Consider the following 26925-nt stretch of genomic DNA (forward strand, 5'->3'; position numbering starts at 1 on the left):
AGTAGATTAGGCAAAGCACTGAACAGTGAGCACTAGGGAACAATCCTCCATTGCAGGCCGATGTACAGGAACATATAATTGGGGTGGGGGGAGGGGTTTCCATTTCTTCTTCTGAGCTTTATGAACCAGGTTTCCTTTCCAGGTGGCATTTTCAATAAGGCAAGTAAAGAACACAAGTAGTTGCAGGTGATCTTATAAGAGAACGTTATCTGCCACATTACAACAGTAATGCACAAAATACACAGATCAAGGAAACTCATTACACAGTCTATTTGTGCAACACTTTTATTTTCCTTTTACCTTTGCAGTCATCTTTGAATAATCATGTAAACAATAAAATGGAATGAAATTACACTGAGTTTTATGCAATTGGCTCTAGAACACCCCAACAATTATGACAAGGCGTTATAAATAACTTTTTCTTAATAATATATATTTGCCATTTTCAGTACATTAAAGAGCTGCCATTTATCTAGTTTTAGCTAGGAAGTAGTTTAAATGGTAACATCCAAGAAATATACCTCCTTGAACATATGCTCCAAATTTCAGAATCTTTCTAAAGTTTACTAGCTCCATAATAGCTATGTCACAGGTTAAGCATAAGACTACTTGGGTCAGAATTGGGTTTTTTTTTTTTTGTTTTTTAACAAAATTTTACCTTTTAGTCATTGCACAAACCCCTTTCTATTATTTTTCACTCCACCTTGGTATTTTGCAGAATTTCAAGTAAAGCTCAGATTCTGTTCAAGTTTTATCACCTTTACAAAATAATTTCTGTCGCTTAAGGATAAGCCAAATCAGAGATGGGCACAGTAAGCAGTCTAGCTTAATGGCAACATTTTATAATAATTCTTGCTTGTAGACTCCCCAACAAAGCATAGTTTAGGCCAAACTTGTCTAACATCTTTGCTACAGCATATCCCCTTCTAACTCAGACAAATATATATGGTGCTTCTAGAACTGAGACTATTCTAGATTTAAGCAGCCTCAGGCACATTCTCAAAACATCAATGTCCGCAAGGCACCTCCCACACCCTTGACAATCAGATTGTGGATTGGTTTTTAGACACAGAAACCAATACAAGCTTCCTAAACTCATAATTCAATCATTTCAAAAACTAGAAGTTACAAATACTTCAAAGATATATCTGAAATTTTGTTTCAACAGGAGACTAACTGCAAGTAGCACATAATCAGCTCAATCATTTTCTTATAGCTAGGATGTGTAATGCATAAATATATGAAAAATAAAATTCACAGTCAGTTTTAAAACTAGAATTCAAGTTTGGCTAATATATGTTAACTTTTATAAGTATGTTAATTTCTAAATACAACAAAAGAGAGGTGGTATTGTCAATCAGAAGTACATAATTAAAATAGTATCACTGAAATTTTATGAAAACTGAAATAAATTTAATAGAAAATTCCTTCTGTAACCAATAAATACAGCCACCTGAGAGCATTTCCATATGCTTTTCACATAGGGGAAATCCAAATTGATAAGAGACGTTTAGTAGCATTTTGAATGTTAGCAGCAGCAGTGTAGCTGAGGGCTTTGCTTCTTCTGACTTTGTGAATTGCTAGAGAATGAAGCAGAACTCAGTGTGGGTGCTTTAATTTTCTTCGCATCTAAGCTGGCCTCCTCACAAACTCACAATTCTGCTGGGGGTCGAGGGACAGACATCAGCTGACACTTAACTGAGCAAACCCAATCAGTTTCACCTCATCAGGGATCTCCGTGCCATCACAACCAGAAGCCTGCAAGACGAAAACAGACATTTATTAGAATAGGTTAAAAAGGAATATTTGACAGCCATTCTATAATTCTACATTTCCCTGTACGGCCACACTAGTAACAAAATGCTTTATTCAGTTTAGTGTCTAGACTGCTAGGACTATCCTCTATCACTGTTCGTAAACTGCACACTTATATCAAGGTACAAAATGTTTAAATCAATATGGCTAATTAAAAAAAGTTATGAAAAACAAACACTTGGGGCCATGCTTCCAGAAAACAGTTTGGAGTCATCCAAAACTGGCACTTTTAAAAAAAAAACACAAAAGCAAATTATTTTTCCAGAGGGGCCCAAAGTCTGCCTTCTAAATGTGAGAGAATCAGGACAGCTACATGCACAGTATAATATATTTTGTATATTTACAAAAAATACATGCCACGAGATTACAATTACTGATTTCAAATCTGTTTTAGAATATTTGGCCATGAATTTTTAAATAAGAATAAGAAAATCTGTGGGGAGTCAGTGCTATTGTTTGGGAAAGTACTAAGGGATCTCTCCTTTTGACACACGCTACAATCTAGTACGAGCAATCAGAGGTGCTTCTTTAGTAATGTGCTTTGCAGCATGCAACTGGCACAATGTAATATATGCATTTAAAGGGTAAATGATTTTCACAAATAATAGTGAAAGTATAAGTCAAATTTTCTAGGAAGGAACTGCTGCTTCAAAACTACTTTTAACAAGTGCAATTTGTTTAGTCTAAATATTTTAATTATTCGTTTTAAATATAAAATTGGCCATCTGTAGCTGAGTGGTGACTACATTTTCACAGAAGTCCTCATTAAGTTGCTAGAAACTGGATACCTCTTTGGTGCATACATCTGATTATAAGAAATAAAGTAGTCTGATGAATGGTGGCTAGTGGTAAATTACACACGAAAGACACCTTTTGACTCTACTTGGCACAGCTCCCATTAAACCGTTACAACACTTAGGGCATGTCTACACTTACCTCCGGAGTGATCAATCCAGCAGGGGTCGATTTATCGCGTCTAGTGAAGACATGATAAATCGACCGCCAAGCGCTCTCCCGTCCACTCCGGTACTCCACCGGAGCAAAAAGCGAAGGCGGAGTTGATGGGGGAGTGTCAGCAGTCAACCTACTGCAGTGAAGACACCGCAGTAAGTAGATCTAAATACACTGACTTCAGCTACGTTGTTCACATAGCTGAAGTTGCGTAACTTAGATCGATCCCCCAGTGTAGACCAGGCCTTAGTCTCCCCCTATGAAAAATTCTCTTAATCCTTTTTATTACAAGTTTATTACAAGTTAGTGTGTATACTGTAACAGTAAGAAAAGAGCCACAGAACACGTACATAAAGTGCATGCTTTATCACTGAAATTTTTCACCAATAGTTTTTCACCACTGACAAAGAAAACTAATTGGGTGTTCACAAGAGCCATGCTGAGTTGCTCACTCTTAAAGGCCAGATACAGTAAAAGTATTCCATCAGTTTCTCCTCTTCTATTTTTTGTTTAGGAGTAAGAAAGCATCATTTTATTTCTATTATAAAAATGCAAGATGAGGCCTTGTCTTCTCTCTCAGTGCAGGGTATTGAATAACCTTAGATATCACTGATGCCCTATGTTAAAAGCTTCATGTAGCTCCACTGATTTCAGTGGAAAGACTCCCACTGACAATGGGCACTGGACTTTTAGTGACTAAATGGAGTTTTCATATCATCTACCAACAGGGCCAGATTAACTTGTGGGCCCGGCGTCAAACATACCTGTGGGCCCCTTTGAGGAATGAAGGGGCTGGGGCAAGAGCCCAGTGGGCAGGGTGGATTTGATTTAAATCATGATTTAAATCACTAGTCAGGAAGACTTGATTTAATCATGGTTTTCTACCTAAAGTGCATTCTTGTTGGTTGTTATAACCTTAATACATATTCTTCACAACTCAGAGATAGATGTAGGTTTCATTTTTAGAAGGTACACACTATATATTTTTAAACAGTGATTTATTTTGAAAATTTTTCAGATGAGTTTACAGCTATATCAGAAAATGAATGATTGTTTGGTTATTTCATTTACCAAAGATAACTGAAGCAGATATTTATGAAGTCATTGGGAGATGTACTATCTCCAATTCACCAGGTTAATCATTAATATTTGGAGGATTTTCTTGCCAGGCTGTATTAGGAGGAGAACATCACCAGAAAGACATTTAAATTGTTTTATTTAACTAAAACGTTAAATATTTTGGATTTTTTTCTTCAACAGCAAACATAATATTTTAACAAAAAAGCATATGTCCCTCGCTTCTCACATTTATCTCCAGACTTAGAATCACAAATGTCAGGGTTGGAAGGGACCTCAGGAGGTCATCTAGTCCAACCCTAGTCCTCAAAGCAGGACCAATCCCCAATTAAATCATTCCAGCCAGGGCTTTGTCAAGTCTGACCTTAAAAACCTCTAAGGAAGGAGATTCCACCACCTCCCTAGGTAACCCATTCCAGTGCTTCACCACCCTCCTAGTGAAAAAGTTTTTCCTAATATCCAACCTAAACCTCCCCCACTGCAACTTGAGACCATTACTCCTTGTTCTGTCATCAGCTACCACTGAGAATAGTCTAGAGCCATCCTCTTTGGAACCCCCTTTCAGGTAGTTGAAAGGACCTATCAAATCCCCCCTCATTCTTCTCTTCTGCAGACTAAATAATCTCAGTTCCCTCAGCCTCTCTTCATAAACCATGTGCTCCAGCCCCCTAATAATTTTTGTTGCCCTCTGCTGGACTCTTTCCAATTTTTTCCACATCCTTCTTGTAGTATGGGACCCAAAACTGGACACAGTATTCCAGATGAGGCCTCACCAATGCCGAATAGAGGGGAATGATCATGTCCCTCGATCTGCTGACAATGCGCCTACTTATACAGCCCAAAATGCCATTGGCCTTCTTGGCAACAAGGGCACACTGTTGACTCATATCCAGCTTCTTGTCCACTGTAATCCCTAGGTCCTTTTCTGCAGAACTGCTGCCTAGCCATTCGGTCCCTAGTCTGTAGCCATGCATGGGATTCTTCCGTCCTAAGGTCAGGACTCTGCACTTGTCCTTGTTGAACCTCATCAGATTTCTTTTGACCCAATCCTCCAATTTGTCTAGGTTCCTCTGTATCCTATCCCTACCCTCTAGCACATCTACCGCTCCTCCCAGTTTAGTGTCATCTGCAAACTTGCTGATGGTGCAGTCCATGGCATATTGAACAAAACTGGCCCCAGGACCGACCCTTGGGGCACTCCTCTTGATACCGGCTGCCAACTGGACATGGAGCCATTGATCACTACCTACTGAGCCCGATGATCTAGCCAGCTTTCTATCCACCTTATAATCCATTCATTCAGCCCATACCTCTTTAACTTGCTTGCAAGAATACTGCGGGAGACCGTGTCAAAAGCTTTGCTAAAGTCAAGGAATAACACATCCACTGCTTTCCCCTCATCCACAGAGCCAGTTATCTCGTCATAGAAGGCAATTAGATTAGTCAGGCATGACTTGCCCTTGGTGAATCCATGCTGACTGTTCCTGATCACTTTCCTCTCCTCGCAGTGCTTCAAAATTGATTCCTTAAGAACCTGCTCCATGATTTTTCCAGGGACTGAGGTGAGGCTGACTGGCCTGTAGTTCCCCGGATCCTCCTCCTTCCCTTTTTTCAAGATGGGCACTAGATTAGCCTTTTTCCAGTCATCTGGGACCTCCCACTATCGCCATGAGTTTTCAAAGATAATGGCCAATGGCTCTGCAATCACATCCATCAACTCCTTTAGCACCCTCGGATGCAGCACATCCGGCCCCATGGACTTGTGCTTGTCCAACTTTTCTAAATAGTCCTGAACCACTTCCTTCTCCACAGAGGGCTGGTCACCTCCTCCCCATACTGTTCTGCCCATTGCAGCAGTCTGGGAGCTGACCTTGTTCGTGAAGACAGAGAAAAAAAAAAGCATTGAGTACATTAACTTTCCACATCCTCGGTTACTAGGTTTCCTCCCCCATTCAGTATGGGGTCCACACTTTCCTTGACCTTCTTGTTGCTAACATACCTGTAGAAACCCTTCTTGTTACTCTTAACATCCCTTGCTAGCTGCAACTCCAAGTGTGATTTGGCCTTCCTGATTGCACTCCTGCATGCCTGAGCAATATTTTTATATTCTTCCCTGGTCATTTGTCCAACGTTCCACTTCTTGTAAGCTTCTTTTTTGTGTTTAAGATCAGTAAGGATTTTACTGTTAAGCCAAGCTGGTCACTTGCCATATTTACTATTCTTTCTACACATCAGGATGGTTTGTTCCTGCAACCTCAGTAAGGATTCTTTAAAATACAGCCAGCTGTCCTGGACTCCTTTCCCCCTCATGTTATTCTCCTAGGGTATCCTTCTTCTCCTTGTCCAGATCCATTCCTCCCCCAACAATCTTCTATTCATTGAACTTTTTGAAACTTTTCACTTTTAAAGAGAGGTAAGGGATTGACTCTGTGTACACAAATTTGCAGAGGGACAATAGAGTTGAGGTCTTATTTCTCACCGCTATACATTTATTTATTTAAAACATTTTTTTTTGCTGTTAACAAGCATGTTACCTCTGGAGACACAAATACAGTTTGAGAACTGCAAAACTAAGCATCTCTGATGGTATCTTCTAGACTGAGCACTGCGTCCCATTGAGTAGGTAGAAAGATTAACCTAAATAATCTATACAGAAGCCTGTGGAACCCCATAAGATTGGGTCCCTAATCCATGAACTATTAGAACTCATTTCCAAAGCTTTTCTTATACGTTACACAAATATATTGTCTCATACTATAGAATTAGAATTTATAATCCCTATTCCATGATGAGATATAATGTATCTTAATTAAAACTATCTTTAGATAGGTTTGTTCCTCAAAAATCCGATTTAAATTAAAAAAATTGGATTTTTTGATTTTTAAAAAAAGTCATTGATTTTTATCCACCCTGATAGCAGGTCAGGGTGGGGGGGAGAGGGGAGGATTGGTCTCCAGCTGGAGCAAGGCAGGGGCCAGGGGCAAGATGAGCACAGTAGGGCATGTGGGGAGGATTAGTCCCTGCTGACTGGAGCAAGGCAGTGACTGGGGGCAAAAGCACAGCGGGACAGGAGCTAGGGTTAGTCTCTGGAGCAAGGGAGGGGGTAAACTGCAAGTGCAGCAGGGCTGGGGAGGGGTTAAACAGGATCCCCCCGCCCCTCCCCACATAGAGCGGGTACCTACCTTCTCTTTGATTCTAACCCATTCTCTTCATCTCTCTCTGCACTGAGCTGAGGGTGGGAGAGCACTGAGCACAGGGCTGGGAGGGAGTTAGGGTTATAGAGCAGGCTAGGGGTTGGGGTGCAGGGTCTGGCCAGGAGCTAGGGTGAGGGAGGGGACTCAGGGTTGGGACAGGAGGTTGGGGTGTGGAGCGCTTACCTGGAGCAGCTCCCATTTGGTGTGAGGGGTGCAGGTGGGAGTGTGTGTGTGCGGGGGGGGGGCAGGAGCTCCCGTTTGGTGCTCAGGACGGGGATGAGGATGTTGGGGGGGCGTACAAGAGTCAGGGCATGGGGTGTGAGGGGACTGGAGATGTGGGGGGTTGTAGGAGTCAGAGCAGAGGGCTGGAGTGTGTGCGAGGGGGGTGCAGGTGTCAGGGCAGGGGTGTGTGCGAGGGGGGTGCTCCCAGCCCCCTGCCCCGAGCAGCTCACAGCAGGGGGCTGGAGGGGGCATGCCCTGATTCCACCCCCTTCCCCCAGGCCCCGCCCCCACCTCTGCCTCTTCTCCACCTCCTCCCACAGCAGCAAGTGTGCTGCGGCTCCGCTCCTCCCCTTCCCTCGTGCCGGTTTCAGTGGCCGGTGAAGCGCTGGGAGGGGGAGGAACGAGGCATGCTCTGGGGAAGAGGTGGACGAGGGGGGAGCTTGGCTGCCGGCAGAGCCTGCCCTGCAGCAGGAGCCGGCAGGACCCAGCTTCTGCCTGCTGCCCTCACAGGAGGGGGTGGGGAGAGGGATGGAGAATAGTGGGCCGGGCCAGGGCCCCTTTGAACCGTGGGCCCAGCGCCATGGCAAATCCGGTACTGTCTACCACTCTCACTCTCACCCTTATCCACTAGTTATATTACTCTTAATTGAAAGGACTTGTCCAGGAGAAGAGGTAGTCTGTTTTTAAAGCAATCTAAAGGTATCATCAATAAGACAGGCAACTTTATACATTATATATATATATAATATACACACATACATATAGCGTCACTTTAAAGATTAGGCAGTTATAGGTTAAAATAAGATTAATTCTAGCTAGTATTGTTGATAAATGCAAAGTAATGCACTTTGGAAAACATAATCCCAACCATACATATAAAGTGATGGGTTCTAAATTAACTGTTACCACTCAAGAAAGATCTTGGAGTCATCTGTGGCTAGTTCTCTGAAAACATCCACTCAAAGTGCAGCAGCAGTCAAAAAACCCTAACAGAATGTTGGGAATCATTACGTTAGGGATAAGATAGAAAATATCATATTGCCTCTATATAAATCCATGGTACGCCCACATCTTGAATACTGCATGCAGGTGTGGTCACCTCATCTCAAAAAAGATATAGTGGAATCGGAAAAGATTCAGAAAAGGGCAACAAAAACGATTAGGGGTAAGGAATGGCTTCAGTATGAGGAGAGATTAATAGGATTGGGACTTTTCAGCTTGGAAAAGAGATGACTAAGGGAAGTTATGAATGAGGTCTATACAATGAGGTCATGACTGGTGTGGAGAAAAGTATAATTTACTCCTTCTCATAACACAAGGACGCACAGTCAACCTGTGAAACTCTTTGCCAGAGGTTGTTGTGAAGGCCAAGACTATAACAGCGTTCAAAAAAGAACTAGATAAACTCATGGAGGATAGGTCCCTCAATGGCTCTTGTCAAGGATGGTGTCCCTAGCCTCTGTTTGCCAGAAGCTGGGAATGGACAACAGGGGATGGATCTTGATGATTACCAGTTCTGTTCATTCCCTTTAGGGCACCTGGCATTGGCCACTGTTGGAAGACAGAATACTGGGCTAAATGGACCTTTGGTCTGACCCAGTAAGGCCATTCTTATGTAGCATTGAAATCTACTCAATTTTCAACAAGAGACATGAAAATAGAAATTTAATAGAGTATAAATGCCAATATCTACATTGCATCATCAAATGGATCATCGAAATTTATTGAAGACATGGAAGTTGCCTGAATCTAAATTCTTAGATATTGCATAGTTAAGGTTTTCTACGGGAGACTATAGTTGCTATTTAAGCAGAAGTCCAAACATGAATGGAAACAATCTGTAAACAGCCAGGAAGTAACAGACACATGGTAATGAGTAATGATAAATAAGGCAAGATTAACTGGCCCACTTTTCAATCACATTTACAAAGTCAGTGGACAGAGGATGTGTGTTAGACTTCAGCTTTCCAGGAAATATTTACTAGCAAAATCAATTTGAACTGAATTGTATAGAAACACTGTCAAATGGGGTGAAATCTTGGCTAAAAATTAATGAAAAACAGAGGAGAGTGTGTGGTAGATAACAAAGTTCAGTGTTAGACACTATTTTATTTGGCATCTATTCCATGACCTATGAGCAGAAGGATTAAGATCACATATGAAATACACTGAAGGATAATACTAAACTGGGAGGTATTAAAAAGTCAGAGGACAGGGAAATACAAGAGAAACCTAGCGAGGTTAGAAATATCAATAGGAATTAGATTCACTCTTGGAAAATGCTACCTAACAAAGAACATCTGTGGGAAACTATCCAAATAGAAGATATTCCCTCAGAAGATGACACACAGGGTCCAATCAATGCCCAGTGATGTCAACAGGCTATAGAACTGTAGTTAGATAGGGGTAATGCTGAAAAAAAGTTAGGTTGATTGTGCACAGAAAATTGGATTGAATTATGATCTGGCACCTCCCCTACCCAAAGAGAATCAACATCATTTTGGACCATATATAAAAAGTCCTCTCTTCACAGACCAGGAGAGTGATCCTCCTTTCCTACAGACATTTGGAATATTGCATGCCACTGTGTGTGCCTCAGTACCAGAAACATAGTAGACAAACAGTCAGAGAAATGCAAGAAAACATGTCAAGTGGATTGGTTTTTGATGAACTATTACATTAACTGAATGCTCTGTAGCTAGCCTGGCTAAACAACAACAAAGGGGAAAGACAAAAAAAAAACCCTATATTTAGAGGGTAATTGACATAGAAATAGAGAAATAGTTTAGGGTATGGGATAAATAGTATGAAATCAGTCAAAGGGAAGTTTTAAACCTGCGTTAACGCTTTTTCCTGAATGGTTGGTTCTACTGAACAGTCTCACAAGGGAAGGGGTGGAAGCCCCATTGATCATGTCATTTTAAAATGACAGAGGGGGAAAAATCCCAAACCAACAAGTGGATGGACGAGGTGATCTATTAAGTCTTCTCTTTAAAAATCCAATCTAGACTATAAAAATTGTCATGAAGTAGCCTATTTTATAAATTAAGCACCTCTCTGGAGGATCTCTTGTCTAAGAAACATTTATTCTATCCTTTCATATACAGCAGTCACTCTCAGCTGAGAGTGTTAAAAGCTAGAAAGTTAATTGGTAGCAGTAATATTTACATAACTAATCAGCCAACAGCTTTGGCTATACATATTTTCCACTTAATTTTGGAAAAATGCAAATATAGCACATCAACGCAAGCAATTTTGAAGTAAGTCTTTGCAATGTAAGGTTAAATTTATATTAATACATCTTGTATTGTTTTGACAGGGACTTCAGGCATCTATAGATTTGTATATCGAAGATGATCATTTTGGTCAACTTTTATCAACATTTATTAAAAGTAGCAAAATAGCAGTAAGTGAGATAAAAGCTGGATTATGTGCCATTGCTATGGCAACTATTTGCTACATCTTGACTTCATATTTATTTTGAGTGACCTGCATGCCATTCCCATCACGCTATTTCACAGGCAGACCAGAGACTACAGTCATTATTTACTGGTGTGAGTATGCCATTAAAAAATATGCCTGTCCATTAGAGCCCATTATTGTGATTTGATGGTTGGAGTTAGTGTTACTTCTTGTTCATTAGGCTTTCACTTGAGTGGCTCTACAATAGCTCCCAGTCACATTAGACCTTTATATATTCACCTTGTACGACGTGCTCTCTCCCCCCTACAGCTAAGAGTACTTGGCTCCACAGGAAAGCTTTATTAGGAGAGTGTAGCTTTGAATTCACTTTAATTCATGTACATGGTTCAGATACATTGGCAGAGATCAGTAAAATGGTTGTTTGCACCAAGATTCCCAACTTGTTTTACTTAAAAAGTACCAAGAATGTAATACCGTAGCTGGGGGCCCTTCACTGAGTTCTCCGACACTCAGTGAGGAAACCATTGTAGGGACAGAGATTGTATAATTGTTTCTCTTGTTTTCCCTCCCAATAGCATGGCCTATCCACACAGCAACTTGGTTTTTAACTAACGACAGACTGACACATCCATACACAACCTGCCTTACGGCCACGATTATACGAATGCATTCTGGGACCTCCTACATGGACTTCTGGGTAGTTTCCAACCACAAACTATTGCACTGAGGAACGGATTTAGAGGACTGAATTCAATGGCTTTCTCCCAGTCTAGAGAAGATTCCGCAAGCATTGTACTGGTTCAACTGGACGAAGGTAAATATGTTGTCCAATTCTTTCCAACAAGCTAGCGCAGGGTTGGGCAAACTTTTTGGCCTGAGGGGCACATCCAGGTATGGAAATTGTATGGTGGACCATGAATGCTCGCAAAATTGGGATACAGGAGGGGGTGTAGGCTCCGGGGTGGGGCCAGAAATGGGTTCAAGGTGCGGGTGGGGGCTTTGGGCTGGGGCTCTAGCTGGGGGTGCAGGCTCTGCGGTGGGGCTGGGACCGAGGGGTTTGGGGTGCAGGAGGGGGGATCAGGGCTGGGGCAGGGAGGAGGTCGGGGTGCAGGTTCCAGGCAGCGTTTACCTCAAGCAGCTCCCGGAAGCAGCGGCATGTCCCCCTTTTGGCTCCTACACAGAGGTGCAGCGCTAGCCAGACGGCTCGGTATGCTGCCCCGTCTGCAGGTGCCACCCCAGTAGCTCCCACTGGCCACCGTTCCTGGCCAACGGGAGCTGCAGAGCAGCGCTTGGGGTGAGGGCAGCGTGCGGAGCCCCCAGGCTGCTCCTACATGTAGGAGCCAGAGCGGGGACATGCCGCTGCTTCCAGGAGCCGCACGGAACAATAGCATATGCAGAGCAGGACAATCCCCCGACCTCGCTCCCCGGCTGGAGTGCCAGAGCAGGGCAACCCCAGACCCCGTTCCCCGGCGGAAGCTGAAGGGCTGAATTTAAAGGTCTGACAGGCCAGACGTGGCCCGTGGGCCGTAGTTTGCCCACTCCTGCACTACTGCCACCTGCAATTGCAGAACACCCAGGACAGTTGTGTGTTCCAATGGAATGCATTGCCCAGGCATTACTAGATCATAGCATTCTAAACAGTGGTTTGTGGCAAAGCTTTTTCAGCTTTCTATTTTCCTGTTAGTTTGAACACTGTTCAAAAATGTAAATGTTCTGTACAGAAGAACAGCCAATAACAGATCAGAAGCTAAAAAAAGTTTGCTTGAAATATTAGTAATTATTTTCTGTGTGTATTGTTTTGTCACCAAGAACCTTTTACTTACCAATTTAAAAGTCAATGTTTTCAAGGCCTGAGGATCATCTACTATCTTCTGTAAATTAGCAGCAACTGTAAGATAAATTGTGAAAAGTGACATACATAGAAAATAGCATTAAATAGGGTGCTCTTTCAAGACACTGATTCAGATGGGAGCAATTCCACTAGTGCGCACGCACACACACACACACACACGTAATATACCACTTAAATGGCTAAATTACTGCTGGGCTACAAGGAATGCTACAGTTACTAACAGAGCAGCACATAGGTCTAGAATCTATTATGCACATTACAGTGTACAGTCTTTAATTTACAGGAAAGTGGAGAGGGGAATATTTGTGGGGGGTAATAATACATTTTTCCATTCTTCTGGCCTTTTGCTAGCCCATGGCTAGATCTCTCTCTCTGTGGTAACAGTTTCTGCTGTGTTAGAGTACATATTGAGTACAATGGAGTATCTACCCTGGAAGATTATAGGCATTCAGAGGGTATAAGGAAACTGTCTGGCCAACATGGCCAATTCAAATAAATAGTCTGACAAGTTTCGCTCTTGAAACTGAAGGGAAAAAAATATTTAGAAAGCACACCAGGAAAGCTAAATGACTTTTTGTGACCTAAAACTAATTTAAATGAATCAACACAGAAACCAAATACTGTCACCAATATTTTCAGCCTCATGACAAGAGTTAGAAATGCAATAATGAGTCGGTATGCTACCAACGGGAGTGATGTTAGAACTATTTCTGCCTTTTTAAAAAATAAGAGAGGACAAAGAAAAACAGTAAATCCTTTTTTAGTGAAAGTACTTGACTTGTCTATTAGTCAATCCATTTAGATGTTAATCTTGGCAGATTCATTTGACTGTTTTCAAGTTCAATGGTTTGTTAAACCTGCTCTACACAACCTTGCACATTACAGGATTCTGCAGTAGCTAGTTCAGAATGAATCACTGTCAGCCTCTGTTCAATGCCGTCTTTTGAGCGTCAGTACCACTGCCAGGACATCACCATGAAAGAGAGGCTCCGGTCTCAGTAGAGCTGTAGAGTCCATATGCACTCTTCAACAGAGTACAGGAAGGGTACTCAAGTAGTGGAGGTTTCTGAATACGTAGGACAGATTACTGCAGCAAAATGGAGAAATCCAGTGTTTTCCTCTACATGCTTCCTTTCTGTTGATTGTATAAAAATGCAGAAAGCACACCATGGTTTATTGGTTTGCATGTTGACGCTTCTTAAAATCCCTGGTCTCCCTGCCACTAGATATACATTAAAAAAGTACCACTCAGAACTGACTGAGGAAATAGAAATCTAATTACTATTGGTACTCACCATGGTCCAAACTCCACTCCGGAGTAAATGTGTACTGTCCCAATAGAATTTACCACACATTCCAGAGTGGAATTTTGTCCCATATAAGGAACTCGAGTTATTTAATTTGGTAACTTATTTTAAAAAATATAGTTTAGCTTCTATGCAACCATGCCAAACATGGGAGGCGGGGGGAGGGAAATGGGTTTCATTTCTACCTTAAGGTACGTGTTCACCATTACCACGGTTTTGGGTAGGGGTAGTATTCAGAAAACCTGGGGCAGAACTTGACCCTCTCTTGCTAGAAAAGGAATCTAGAAATAGTAGAAAGGATGCTTGAAACTTTAAGGCCAAACACTAAAGAATTCTGTAAGGTAAACTGTGGAAGTGACAAGAAGTTTGCTTGTACAATTGGATTAATCCATTTCAAATTGAAGTGTTTTTCTTATTTAAAATTCCATTGATTTTTTTATTCTACTCATCCACAGCTTTTGTTTTAATCAGAAAACTCACTTCTCTAAACCACAGATCAATCTTATTCTAGCTTCTACAGACCACATTCTACCTAGTCAAAATATAGTGCACATTTAAAACAAAAGTGAATTAGAATAATACTTAGACCAAGTAAATATATAATATGAGGCACATTGCCTCCCATCTGCTGAAAGCAGGACAGATCTGTGTAACACTATTATGAAAACTATTATGAAAACTCTGAAAACTATTATGACTGGAATTTCATCATGATACCATGTACTTCAGGCAGTGTTTGTGACTTATCTAAAATCCAATAAAGTATTCTGTTGAAAAGTAAGGGGTAGATTCTCAGCTGGTGTCAATTGGCATCACTGACTTAAATGGATCTTTTAATTTAAACGTTCAGTTTCAATTTTACATCTCTTCATCAAAAAGAGTTGACTTTTAGTTAACACTGACTATTTGCTGACTTGCTGTGGGTTATTTCCATTCTGCTGCTGCTGCTATTCCAGTCAAACGAAGGGCTTCAATCTTCCCTCTAAGACATAGCTACTGCGCTGCACTGATACGCACAACAGCCCTTGTCAATATAATGCAACGTTACGTAGTGGAAAGCAGCACTGAACTCTTAGCTATTTGAATGATCATCTTAAAAACTATGGTCTCCAGTTGTCGATCCTGAATCTCAGGGACCTTAGAAATTCAAATTCTTTTAGTCATCTTAAAGCAAAAACAGCAAAGATGACCACTCAACTGATTGCTTATCCTAATGCTATGTTTATATTTTCAAAACACTTTTACTTTTCTGTAAAAAATGTCAAAATGCCTGTATTCAACCAATTTTATTATTATTCTAGATATGTTTCAAAGGTAATACTTATTAAAAGTAGAGGTTAAGGACCATAAAAAACAGTTTTATTTGTGCATCTACATTTTTAACATCACACGCTCACTTTGCCTGGAAGTTTAGCGCAGGAAGCAGACATTTAAGAGTATTTGGACCATGGGTTCACGAACAGAAATTTATCTTTTATTTTTTGCTGCACTTCCCTGATATATTACGAGTACAGCATGAAACATTTTATCAACAAGAAGATTAGGGGGATTTAAGGGAATCACAACAGATGTTTCCAGGCACTATCTTCAAGAATAAAAGCAGCAGACGTGTTAGAATTCCATAACAGAGCTGATGTTTACACAAAGGTTAGCTCACCTCTGAAAGGCAGCATTTAAGTTTTGCTAGAGGTATTCCTTTTGCATTCCAGATGTGTTTTTCTATTACCTGTATTGTGCACTGTTGAAATGTTTGGCTGGGTTTTGTTTGTTTTAAGAAGTAAAACTAGTGCTTCAGCCATGACCATTTGTAATCTGCATGGTTTGCATTTCTGGCTAGATATACACCACAGAGAATAAAATTGAATATCCCCCCATGGTGTCATCAATTTAGGTCCACCAAGACACCACCCATTCAAATTCCTCTTGGAGGCTCACTTCTTCTGCGATGCCCACAAGAAGTGATGAGCATCATTTCAAGTGAAAAAGGCATGCATAACTACTTGAGTAACTGTACAATCTTACTGAAGCCTTGCCCTCCTTTCTCCCACCCAACCCCTTGCTTTTTATTCACATTTGCTAAGCTTTGTATCTAGACTGTAAGGCCAACTCAGAGTTCAGTACTGAACGCTGGCCACCTAAATCCATATTTAGAAAGCTAAATAAATGTGGCTTGATTTTTAGGAGCACCCATGGTCCGATTTACTTCACTGGGAGCAGCAGGTGCTCACAGTACCTCTGAAAGTCAGGCCAGTTGTTTGGATTTTTAAGATGAAACCTATGCGCCTAACTTTAAGCATCCAAATGTGAAGATCCTGGCTTAATCTGCTGGTAGGGGTTTTGGGAAAGTTCCTAGCATCCTTTGGGCACCATGTAAACAACCACATTAACTAATAGCACCAGCCAATGATATGCCGCTGACCGTTTTAGGCATTTAGTCCAAATGATATCCCTTCAGAAATATTGTTTCAATTAAGTGACAAAAAGAGAAAGCAGAAGCACATGCTCTAGAGATGCAGACTCTGAGATGATTTAGGAGCAATTAAAGCAGTCTTCACCTGTGACAGATATAATTCTATATTTAAGGTGTGACATAGCCAATATAAAATCATTCCATGTCTTCCTCACAATACCTAGACACAGCAAAGCAGATATAAAATATTGCATTTAAAATTTAACATGGAATTTCTTTGTGGGTTTAAGTTAAAAATGTTTACTTTCCTTTTAGTTGTAATTAAGGAAAATGAAAGAGGCAGAAATCCACACCAATCACAGAGCCCAAAGCCAGTGAAAACGAGTTTATAATAGCAGTGTGTGATAAACTTAACTACAGTTGCTGCTAGTGGTCACCCTTACTAGAATTATTGATAGCATCAGGCAAGAAATGGAGAAGAGCAGGTCTTGTAAGTGGTACTGTTACCTAGGCTTTATTAATGAAGAGATGAGTCTATCTACTTATTTAGCACCTTTGTTAGTTGGAAAAATCAGAAGAATGAAGTTGAGTGAAGATTTCACTGACCATCTAAGAAATGTTATGCTCTATCTTTACTTGCTTTGGGGAAGTGAGCAGACAAACAAAATAAATTAAACCATCTTCATCCAAAATTGAAGGAGAAGTAATAAAAGACATGCAACGACAGTATTTCTATTGCAAGTCAATGGATGCAAAGTCTATTTTGTGTGACTAGTGCTTTGAGGAATCCTATACTGAGATAAGCAGTACTTATCTCATTTATTTCTTACAATATTCAAAATTTCCAGAGAGATAAGTGGTGTTGTGGAGAGACCCAGCTATGAGTTAACTTTCTCCAGTTGTTAAGATGAGATATTTGAAGAAGTGGGAGCAAAGGAAAACATACATGTGTGTGTATTTCAGTTGACCTCGTCTGTAAGATGGTTATAAGACTATTTTACCTCACTTGGGTGATATGAAGTTTGTGTAAAGTGCTTTAAAGTTCTTGGATAAGCACCAACTTGCATATCCAGATTATATTAGTGTGACTGCCAATCTGAAATTCCTGGTGGGAATTCCTAGCTCTCCCAGCACCCTACGTTGCTGGAGGGTCTCAACTTTACTTTGGCTTCTGATATCCTTTAGATGTTATGGTAACATTCCCATAAGGTTAGAGAGAGTAAATGTGAGTAAAAAGTAGAGGGAAGATGAATAAAATTAAGGAGAAAAATCTGTGGCAGCAATATCCTGGAGGGAAAAAAAAAAAAAAAAAAAAAAAAGAGAGAAGAGTACCTGATGGTATTTCTCAGAATCAATTTTTTCTCCAAATGTTACCAGCACTTTAGTACAATAGGCTTTTTGTTGTTTACAGCAGTGAATGAGGTTTTTTTTTAAGGTCCCTTTGGGTTTCTACTTGATATATATTTGGTGTATGGACCACAATTCATTCTAGATACCACCATAAGGCTTTGCTAAGCGACAAATGGCTGTGCTACTCTGTCAACCTGATAATGTTACTGCAACTTCACAATCACTGCAGAATAAAAGGTCAAGAACAACATTTATGCAAACACCACATGGACTACTCTAATTCATGACAAATGTAATAAGAAAAACTAAAGAAAAACTGCACCTCTATGAAATTGCCTATATTTATTTAGCCTGCAAATACAAATGACCATTTTCCAAACAAGGCTTCAAGCTGATAAATCAGATCTTAGTTTTTTAAAAATGACTAAACATCTAATTCAAGTTAGAGACAACACCACCACAAAAGTAAATGGCATTTCAATCTACAGGGTTACAAACAGTTTGCTAACTGCATTTTCATCAGTCTCAAATTGTAGTTTTATTCTTCTAGTGTCACAGAATGTTGTGGCTGGTTAGTTGACATTCTCTACACAGCAGGAGTTTTAACCCCAATGACTTCTGAATAGGGAAAAATCTCTGGAAAAATTAAAATTAATGAGATAGTAAATCCAGTAATATGAATAATGCTTGTCAACTATAATACCAAGTCAGTCAACTGAGGCAGAGCCGTCTGGCATAAACACAAAGCACAAGACAGAATCCAAAGGTTTGAGACATTATTTATGGCCCACTCCAGAAGGTAACATTTTCATGCACCTCTCCATTTTCAGATGGATGGGGAGCCTTTAATCAATCTTCTTGGCTTCCTAACGTTTAGAAAGTGATTCTCTATTTGGTAACCCTGTCCCTCCCACCCACTCTGTACCCTCTAGGGTACAGCTGCTGGCACTGAGAAGAGAAATGCTAGGCTAAATTCTGAAATAAGCCATTTGTTTTAAAAGGTGAAAATAATGGTATGCATATCCTGTATCATTACATTTTAGGCTAGATAGTTTGGTCAGTGAGACCTTCAGCAGCTAACTGGGAGCTAGTTACATTCTCCCAAATATGTATATATTTTTAACATGGAGTCCAAAGGAGAAGTAGTAATGACAGCTTCATTTTCCAGCTGATTGTTCTGTGGGTAATCCTGTTTGGAGACAGCAAAACACAGCCTGTACGTGGTGGGACACTATCCCGCCAAGTTTACTGTGTGCGCTCAGTCTCACCAAATTGGCCTTTTCATTTTGAACCACATTTCCCTATGTGTAGGCAGTGACTTTGGCATTTTCATTTGATAAGCAGATTACTACATGAAATGGCAACTGCCTTGGGGATCGCTGGCTTCAGAATTCATTCTGCTTCCCCTTTTTACTGGCATTAGAGAGAAATGGGACTGTTGCATTGATGGGACACTCTCCAATGGAATAATGAGCTCTTGAAAACAGCTGCCTAAAGAACTGAATTTAATCTATACATTCTTGTGGTAGTAGTTTGTCAGAAGGTGTTTGCTGGGCTATATACCCATTGATGTCTCAGACTGGGCAGTACTGCATCGCATTTGCAAGACAGTGACAAATGCAAATTCTAAGTTTTATAGCATGCTTAGCATTTTATTTCTGGTTCATTCATTATATAAATTAATTCTTCTCCCTGGGCAAGTGTCTTAATCTATACACCTATCCAATCCCAGAACATGAAAGTTTGTAAACTCTGGTTACATAAATATTTCTCTGCTTCTAACTTTGCTCCTAGTATTATACTGAACAGCCAGAATTGTTTGTACGAGAAACTAAGGTGCTATTAAATGAAGTTCAAGTTTTCTTCAACAGGGGTTAAGAAAAGATTTATAAATGTATGGAGAAAAGGAGTACTTGTGGCACCTTAGAGACTAACAAATTTATTTGAGCATAAGCTTTTGTGAGTTATTCCCTTAGTGCAGACATTCAAGATAACAGGCAAAAGTCCCTTTTATCAGAAGCTGTTTAAGAAAAGCAGCCAGAGAACTATTACAGCATTTGGAGATGATCTGCGATTGCTCACTAAGGAATGGGTTTTCAGAGGACTGGACGGTAGTTGACATTTCTTATAAGAAAGGAACAAAAGAGACAGATATCAACAAAGCTGTAAGTCTGACTTCTATTGTGAGGAAGACATTGGACACATTGATAAGGAAAAACATTTTGAAATGCATTATTTATAAAGGAGCTGTCTTCAGGAATTCAAAGAAAGATTAAGCTTCACAAATGTGTTTGAATTCTCAAGGTACATTGCTGAATTGGTAGATAAAGATAAAAACAGTGGATGTGGTTTATCTGGATTTCAGCATGTGATACTCTCCTGTGCAACAAATTGATTTGGAACTTCAGAAAACATGGTTTAAGGAGAATCATATTCTCAGCTAGCTAAAAGGACAAGAAAAAATGGTTACTTACCTTTCTAACTGTTGCTCTCTGAGATATGTTGCTCATGTCCACTCCATTCTAGGTGTACGCGCCCACATGTGCGGCCTTTGGAGATTTTTGCCTTAGCAAAAAGGAAAGGAGTACTTGTGGCACCTTAGAGACTAACCAATTTATTTATGCATCCGATGAAGTGAGCTGTAGCTCACGAAAGCTGATGCTCAAAATAAATTGGTTAGTCTCTAAGGTGCCACAAGTACTCCTTTCCTTTTTGCGAATACAGACTAACACGGCTGTTACTCTGGAATTTGCCTTAGCAGTAATTTTTGCCTTAGAGATTTTTGCCTTAGCCAGATGTGGTGCCCTTTGGAGTGCTGCGCTCATACCATGGTATATTAATTGCCGCCAGCCCTACGCCCTCTTTGTTCCTTCTTGCCAACAACTTTGCCAGAGGGGCAGGAGGGTGGGTAATGGACATGAGCAACACATCTTGAAGAACAGCAGTTACGAAAGGTAGGTAACCGTTTTTTCTTTTTAGAGTGCTTGCTCATGTCAATTCAATTCTAGGTGACTCACAAGCAGAATCAACGGAGGAAGGCTTGGAGTTCACAGTCTTGCAGCTTGCAGCACTCCTCTGCCAAAGCCAGCATCATCTCGAGCCTGCTGGGTCAGCACGTAGTGCAATGCGAGCAGGTGGACAGACAACTAGGTCGTGGCCCAACAGATCTTTTGGATTGGCACCTGCACCAGGAAGGCTGTTGATGACACTTGCATCCTAGCTGAATGATCGCCCATGGGGGCGCCTTTGTCAGCTTGTAGCAGTAGAGGATGCAGGCTGTGATCCAAGATGAGATTCTCTGGGCTGACACTGGTAACCTTTCATCCGGTCAGCGACAGCAATGAACTCTGTGTTGACTTATGGAATGGCTTTGTTCTATCAATGTAGAAGGCCAGTGCCCATCTGACGTCCAGGGTATGCAGCCCACACTCCTCATCCGTTGCATGAGGCTTTGGGCAAAAGACTGGTAAGTAAATATCTTGACTAGTGTGGAACTGGGAGATGACCTTGGGCAGAAAGGTTTGGTGCGGATGTAGCTGGACCTTATCCCTACAGAAGACCATATAGGGTGGCTCCAATGTGAGAGCCCTGATTTCAGACACCCTACAAGCTGAAGTTATAGCGACCCGGAAGGCGACCTTCCAGAAGAGAAGCAGAAGGAAGCAGGAAGCCAAGAGTTCGAAGGAGGAACGCCCCGTCATGGGATGGGCGAAGACCAACTGGCCTTGAAGGAGTGGGTGGAACGCCGAAATGGCTGCCAATTGTACACTGATCAAAGATAGTGATAGGCCCTGGTGCTTAAGGTGCAGTAAATAGTCCAGTATGTCCTGCAGCAGGGCCTCATCCGCACTAACATGTCAGTCCACAGCCCAACATCTGAACAGTTTCCACTTTGCCACATATGTAGCCCTAGTGGACGGTTTTCTGCTGCCCAGCAGGACCTGATGGACACCAGTGGAAGACCCCCGTTCGTTCCCACTCAGCCACGCAGCAGCCAAGCCGTGAAGTGCAGTGACCCCAGGTTCGGGTGCAGCAAGTTGCCGTGGTTCTGTGACAGCAGATCTGACAATCTACATCTCTTTCTCTACCCACTATGAAAGGGATCAAGAGACCCAACCACCAGCCCTTCCCTGGACCTCCTGCCTCCACAACAGTCATCTCTCTCAGCCACCCTAAGACAGTAATGCAAAGGCCACCACTGGGTACTTCAAGGGCCAATTATAGAGGCCATTCAGCAAGAATAGCAAACCCGCATACTCCTGCTTGCTCCCATTACCTATCAAAAAGCCTCTATGCCTCAAAGCTGCACACTAAATTTCCTCCCCTCCCACCTCCCACATTTTTTTGCAAAATAAAAAACCTTGTCCCTAACCAGCACCAACTCCAACCCCACAACCCTTACCAGCACAGGCTGGGCCACAGCCATTCTAACTGAGCCCTTCTGCCACTAAGAGGAGAGTGGTGGGGAAGTTAAAGCAATGAGGCAGGAAGGTGCGATTTTATTACACACATACTTAGATGAAGTATCATAAAACATTAATCAGGCATGAAGCAAAGTTGTGAATATTCTAATAACTGTAAGGCACTGAAAGATACAGAAGTCTGCTACACCTAAAATGAGGAGCTACTAGTTCAAACTGTTATGGAGCTTAGACAGCTTGCCACGTTATAGGCCAGATCCACAGCATTTTCTGCAGAAAGCATACAGAGGTAAATTAATTCAATTTTGTTTTATTTATTGCAATGAAAGATTGTTTTGTATAATAGGAATCTAAAGAGATATATTGAAAATGGAATCCTTTCATTTAAAGTCATTAATAAGTTACTTATGTTACAGATAAAAATCTAATTTACTTTATATTTGTTTCCTTTATGCATTTTTATGTGAATAAAGGAACTATCAAGTGAGTTTCACTTACAGTTTTGATTAAATTTCCAATCAGTTTCACTTTAAGGTTTTCATGCATTAGAACAATACTGTAACAACTGCATTGCAAACACCGCAGAGAAATGTTCACTGGCTAAAATAGCTTTCAGTGATATTTTAAAATATTAATGGAAACACTGCTATACGCACCCCCTTAAGAACATAAGAATGGCCATACTAGAGCAAACCAAAGGTCCATCCAGCCAAATGTCCTGTCTACCGACAGTGGCCAATGCCGGGTGCCCCAGAGGGAGTGAACTTAACAGGTAATGATCTAGTGATCTCTCTCCTGCCATCCATCTCCACCCTCTGACAAACGAGGCTAGGGACACCATTCCTTACCCATCCTGGCTAATAGCCATTAATGGACTTAACCTCCAGGAATTTATCCAGTTCTCTTTTAAAACCTGGTATAGTCCTAGCCTTCACAACCTCATCAGGCAAGGAGTTTCACAGGTTGACTGTGCGATGAGTGAAGAAGACCTTCCTTTTATTTGTTTTAAACCTGCTACCCATTAATTTCATTTGGTGGCCCCTAGTTCTTATAGTATGGGAACAAGTAAATAACTTTTCCTTATTCACTTTCTCCATGCCACTCATGATTTTATATACTTCTATCATATCCCCCCCTTAGTCTCCTCTTTTCCAAGCTGAAAAGCCCTAGCCTCTTTAATCTCTCCTCAGATGGGACCCGTTCCAAACTCCTAATCATTTTAGTTGCCCTTTTCTGAACCTTTTCTAATGCAAGTATATCTTTTTTGAGATGAGGCGGCCACATCTGCATGCAATATTCAAGATGTGGGCGTACCACGGATTGATATAAGGGCAATAAGATATTCTCAGTCTTATTCTCTATCCCTTTTTTTAATGATTCCTAACATCCCGTTTGCTTTTTTGACTGTCGCTGCACACTACGTGTACATCTTCAGAAAACTATCCACGATGATTCCAAGATCTTTCTCCTGATTAGTTGCAGCTAAATTAGTCCCCATCATATTGTATGTATAGTTGGGGTTATTTTTTCCAATGTGCATTACTTTACATTTATCCACATCAAATTTCATTTGCCATTTTGTTGCCCAATCACTTAGTTTTGAGAGATCTTTTTGAAGTTCTTCACAATCTACTTTGGTCTTAACTATCTTGAACAGTTTAGTATCATCTAAAAACTTTGCCACCTCACTGTTTACCCCTTTCTCCAGATCAGTTATGAATAAGTTGAATAGGATTGGTCCTAGGCCTGACCCTTGGGGAACATCACTAGTTACCTCTCTCCATTCTGAAAATTTACCATTTATTGCTACCCTTTGTTTCCTGTCTTTTAACCAGTTCTCAATCCATAAAAGGATCTTCCCTCTTATCCTATGACGGCTTAATTTACGTAAGAGCCTTTGCTGAGGGACCTTGTCAAAGGCTTTCTGGAAATCTAAGTACACTATGTCCACTGGATCCCCCTTGTCCACATGTTTGTTGACCCCCCTCAAAGAACTCTAATAGATTAGTAAGACAAGGTTTCCCTTTACAGAAACCATGTTGACTTCTGTGCAACAATTTATGTTCTTCTATATGTCTGACAATTTTATTCTTTACTATTGTTTCAACTAATTTGCCCGGTACTGATGTTAGACCTACCGGTCTGTAATTGCCAGGATCACCTCTAGAACTGTTCTTAAATATTGGTGTTACATTAGCTATCTTCCAGTCATTGGGTACAGTAGCTGATTTAAAGGACAGGTTACAAGCCATAGTTAATAGTTCCGCAATTTCACATTTGAGTTCTTTCAGAACTCTTGGGTGAATGCCATCTGGTCCCAGTGACTTGTTACTGTTTAGTTTCTCAATTAATTCCTCTAGTGACACTTCAATCTGAGGAATTGTCACATATTGGTCACCTACAAAAGATGGCTTGGGTTTGGGAATCTCCCTAACATCTTCAGCCGTGAAGACTGAATCAAAGGATTCGTTTAGTTTCTCCGTGATGACTATCGCCTTTAAGTGCTCCTTTTGTATCTCAATCGTCACGGGGCCCACTGGTTGCATAGCAGGCTTCCTGCTTCTGATGTGCAGAAAGAACATTTTATTATTACCTTTTGAGTTTTTGGCTAGCTGTTCTTCAAACTCCTTTCTGGCTTTTCTTATTACATTTTTACATTTAATTTGGTAGTGTTTATGCTCCTTTCTATTTACCTCACTAGGATCTGACTTCCACTTTTTAAAAGATGCCTTTTTCTCTCTCACTGCTTCTTTTACATGGTTAAGCCACAGTGGATTTCTTTTAGTTCTTTACTGTGTTTTTTAATTTGGGGTATACATTTAAGTTGGGCCTCTATTACAGTGTCTTTGAAAAGCATCCATGCAGCTTGCAGGGATTTCACTCTAGTCACTGTACCTTTTAATTTCTGTTTAACTAACCTCCTCATTTTTGCATAGTTTCCCTTTCTGAAATTAAATGCCACAATGTTGGGCTGTTGAGGTGTCCTTCCCACCACATGAATGTTAAATGTTATTATATTATGGTCACTATTTCCAAGCGGTCCTGTTGTAGTTACCTCTTGGATCAGACCCTGCGCTCCACTCAGGACTAGATCGAGAGTTGCCTCTCCCCTTGTGGGTTCCTGTACCAGCTGCTCCAAGAAGAAGTCATTTAAAGTATCAAGAAATTTTGTCTCTGCATCTCATCCTGAGGTGACATGTACCCAGTCAATATGGGGATAATTGAAATCCCCCACTATTATTGAGTTTTTTATTTTGATAGCATTTCATCATCACTATCACTGTCCTGGTCAGGTGGTCGATAATAGATCCCTACTGTTATATTCTTTTCAGAGCATGGAATTACTATCCATAGAGATGCTATGGAACATGTGGATTCATTTAAGATTTTTATTTCATTTGATTCTACATTTTCTTTCACATTAGTGCTACTCCCCTGCCCCCCCCCCCCCCGAGCATGACCTGTTCTGTCCTTCCGATATATTTTGTACCCCGGAATGATTGTGTCCCATTGATTGTCCTCATTCCACCAGGTTTCTGTGATGCCTTTCAATATTGTCCTTTAACACAAGGCACTCTAGTTCACCCATCTGATTATTTAGACTTTTAGCATTTGTGTACAAGCACTTTAAAAACCTGTCACTGTTTATCTGTCTGCCCTTTTCTGATGGGTCAGATTCTTTATGTGAATGTTTCTCATCTGATCTGGCTCATACTTTATCCTCTTCCATCCCCTCCTCCTGACTAAAACCTAAAGAATCTCTATCAATACTCTCCTCTAAGAGAAGTCTCGGTCCGATCTACATGTGCCTCTGCATCAACCGGCTTTCCCCCATCTCTTAGTTTAAAAACTGCTCTGCAACCTTTTTAATGTCAAGTGCCAGCTGTCTGGATCCACTTTGGTTTAGGTGGAGCCCATCCTTCCTGTATAGGCTCCCCCTATCCCCAAAGTTTCCTCAGTTCCTAATAAATCTAAACCCCTTCTCTCTACACCATCGTCTCATCCACGCATTGAGACTCTGAAGCTCTGCCTGCCTACCTGGCCCTGTGCGTGGAACTGGAAGCATTTCTGAAAATGCTACCATAGAGGTCCTGAATTTCAGTCTCTTTCCTAGCAGCCTAAATTTGGCCTCCAGGACATCTCTCCCACTCTTCCCCTATGTCATTGGTACCTACATGTACCACGACCACCAGCTCCTCCCCAGCACCACACAAGTCTATCTAGATGCCTCGAGAGATCCACAACCTTTGCACCAGGTAGGCAAGTCACCATATGTTTCTCCTGGCCATCACAAACCCGGCTATCTAGGTTTCTAATGATTGAATCTCCCATTACTAACACCTGCCTTTTCCTAATGACTGGAGTTCCCTCCCCCGGAGAGGTAACCTCAGTAAGAGGATATCCCAACTTCATCTGGAAGGAGGGTCCCAACTATTTGAAGGTATCCCTCTGTTCCCGTTGACTGCTCTCCTTCTCTGGGTCTTTCATCCTCCTTAACAGTGCAGGGGGTGTCTGACTGGAAATGGGACAAATCTACAGTGTCCCAGAAAGCCTCATCAACATACCTCTCTGCCTCCCTTAGCTCCTCCAGTTCCACCACACTGGCCTCCGAAGCCCGTACACAGTCTCTGAGGGCCAGGAGCTCCTCGCACCAAATGCACACATACGCCACCCGCCCACAGGGCAGGTAATCATACATGCTACACCGAGTGCAATAAACAGGATAGCCCCCACACTGCTGCTGGGCTTCTGCCTGCATTTTCTCCTACAGCTATCTAGGTTAATGATGGGTTTTTGTTTAAATCAAGAAGTTTTGGTTATAGTTTAGTTTAAAGGTTTTAAGGAATGGCAAGTGTACCTCGCCCCGAGGCGAAAGTAAGAGCCAGTCCGCCGTACCGGGGTG

General features: G+C 41.3%; 1 protein-coding gene across 3 annotated transcripts in view; it reads right to left on the reverse strand.

Annotated features, from left to right (window-relative positions):
* Window positions 1-281: 281 nt before the first annotated feature.
* Window positions 282-26925, reverse strand: part of STK39 (serine/threonine kinase 39) — a 198994-nt gene continuing 172350 nt past the window's right edge. For all 3 annotated transcript variants that reach the window (XM_073305735.1, XM_073305733.1, XM_073305734.1), the window contains 2 exons: window positions 12506-12570; window positions 282-1758 (listed from right to left, as the gene is read on the reverse strand). In XM_073305735.1, the coding sequence (XP_073161836.1) occupies window positions 1684-1758; window positions 12506-12570 (140 nt within the window). In that variant the 3' untranslated portion in view covers window positions 282-1683. The remainder of the gene's footprint in view (window positions 1759-12505; window positions 12571-26925) is intronic.

The sequence above is a fragment of the Lepidochelys kempii genome, chromosome 11 (assembly GCF_965140265.1).
Source record: "Lepidochelys kempii isolate rLepKem1 chromosome 11, rLepKem1.hap2, whole genome shotgun sequence".
NCBI lineage: Eukaryota > Metazoa > Chordata > Testudines > Cheloniidae > Lepidochelys > Lepidochelys kempii.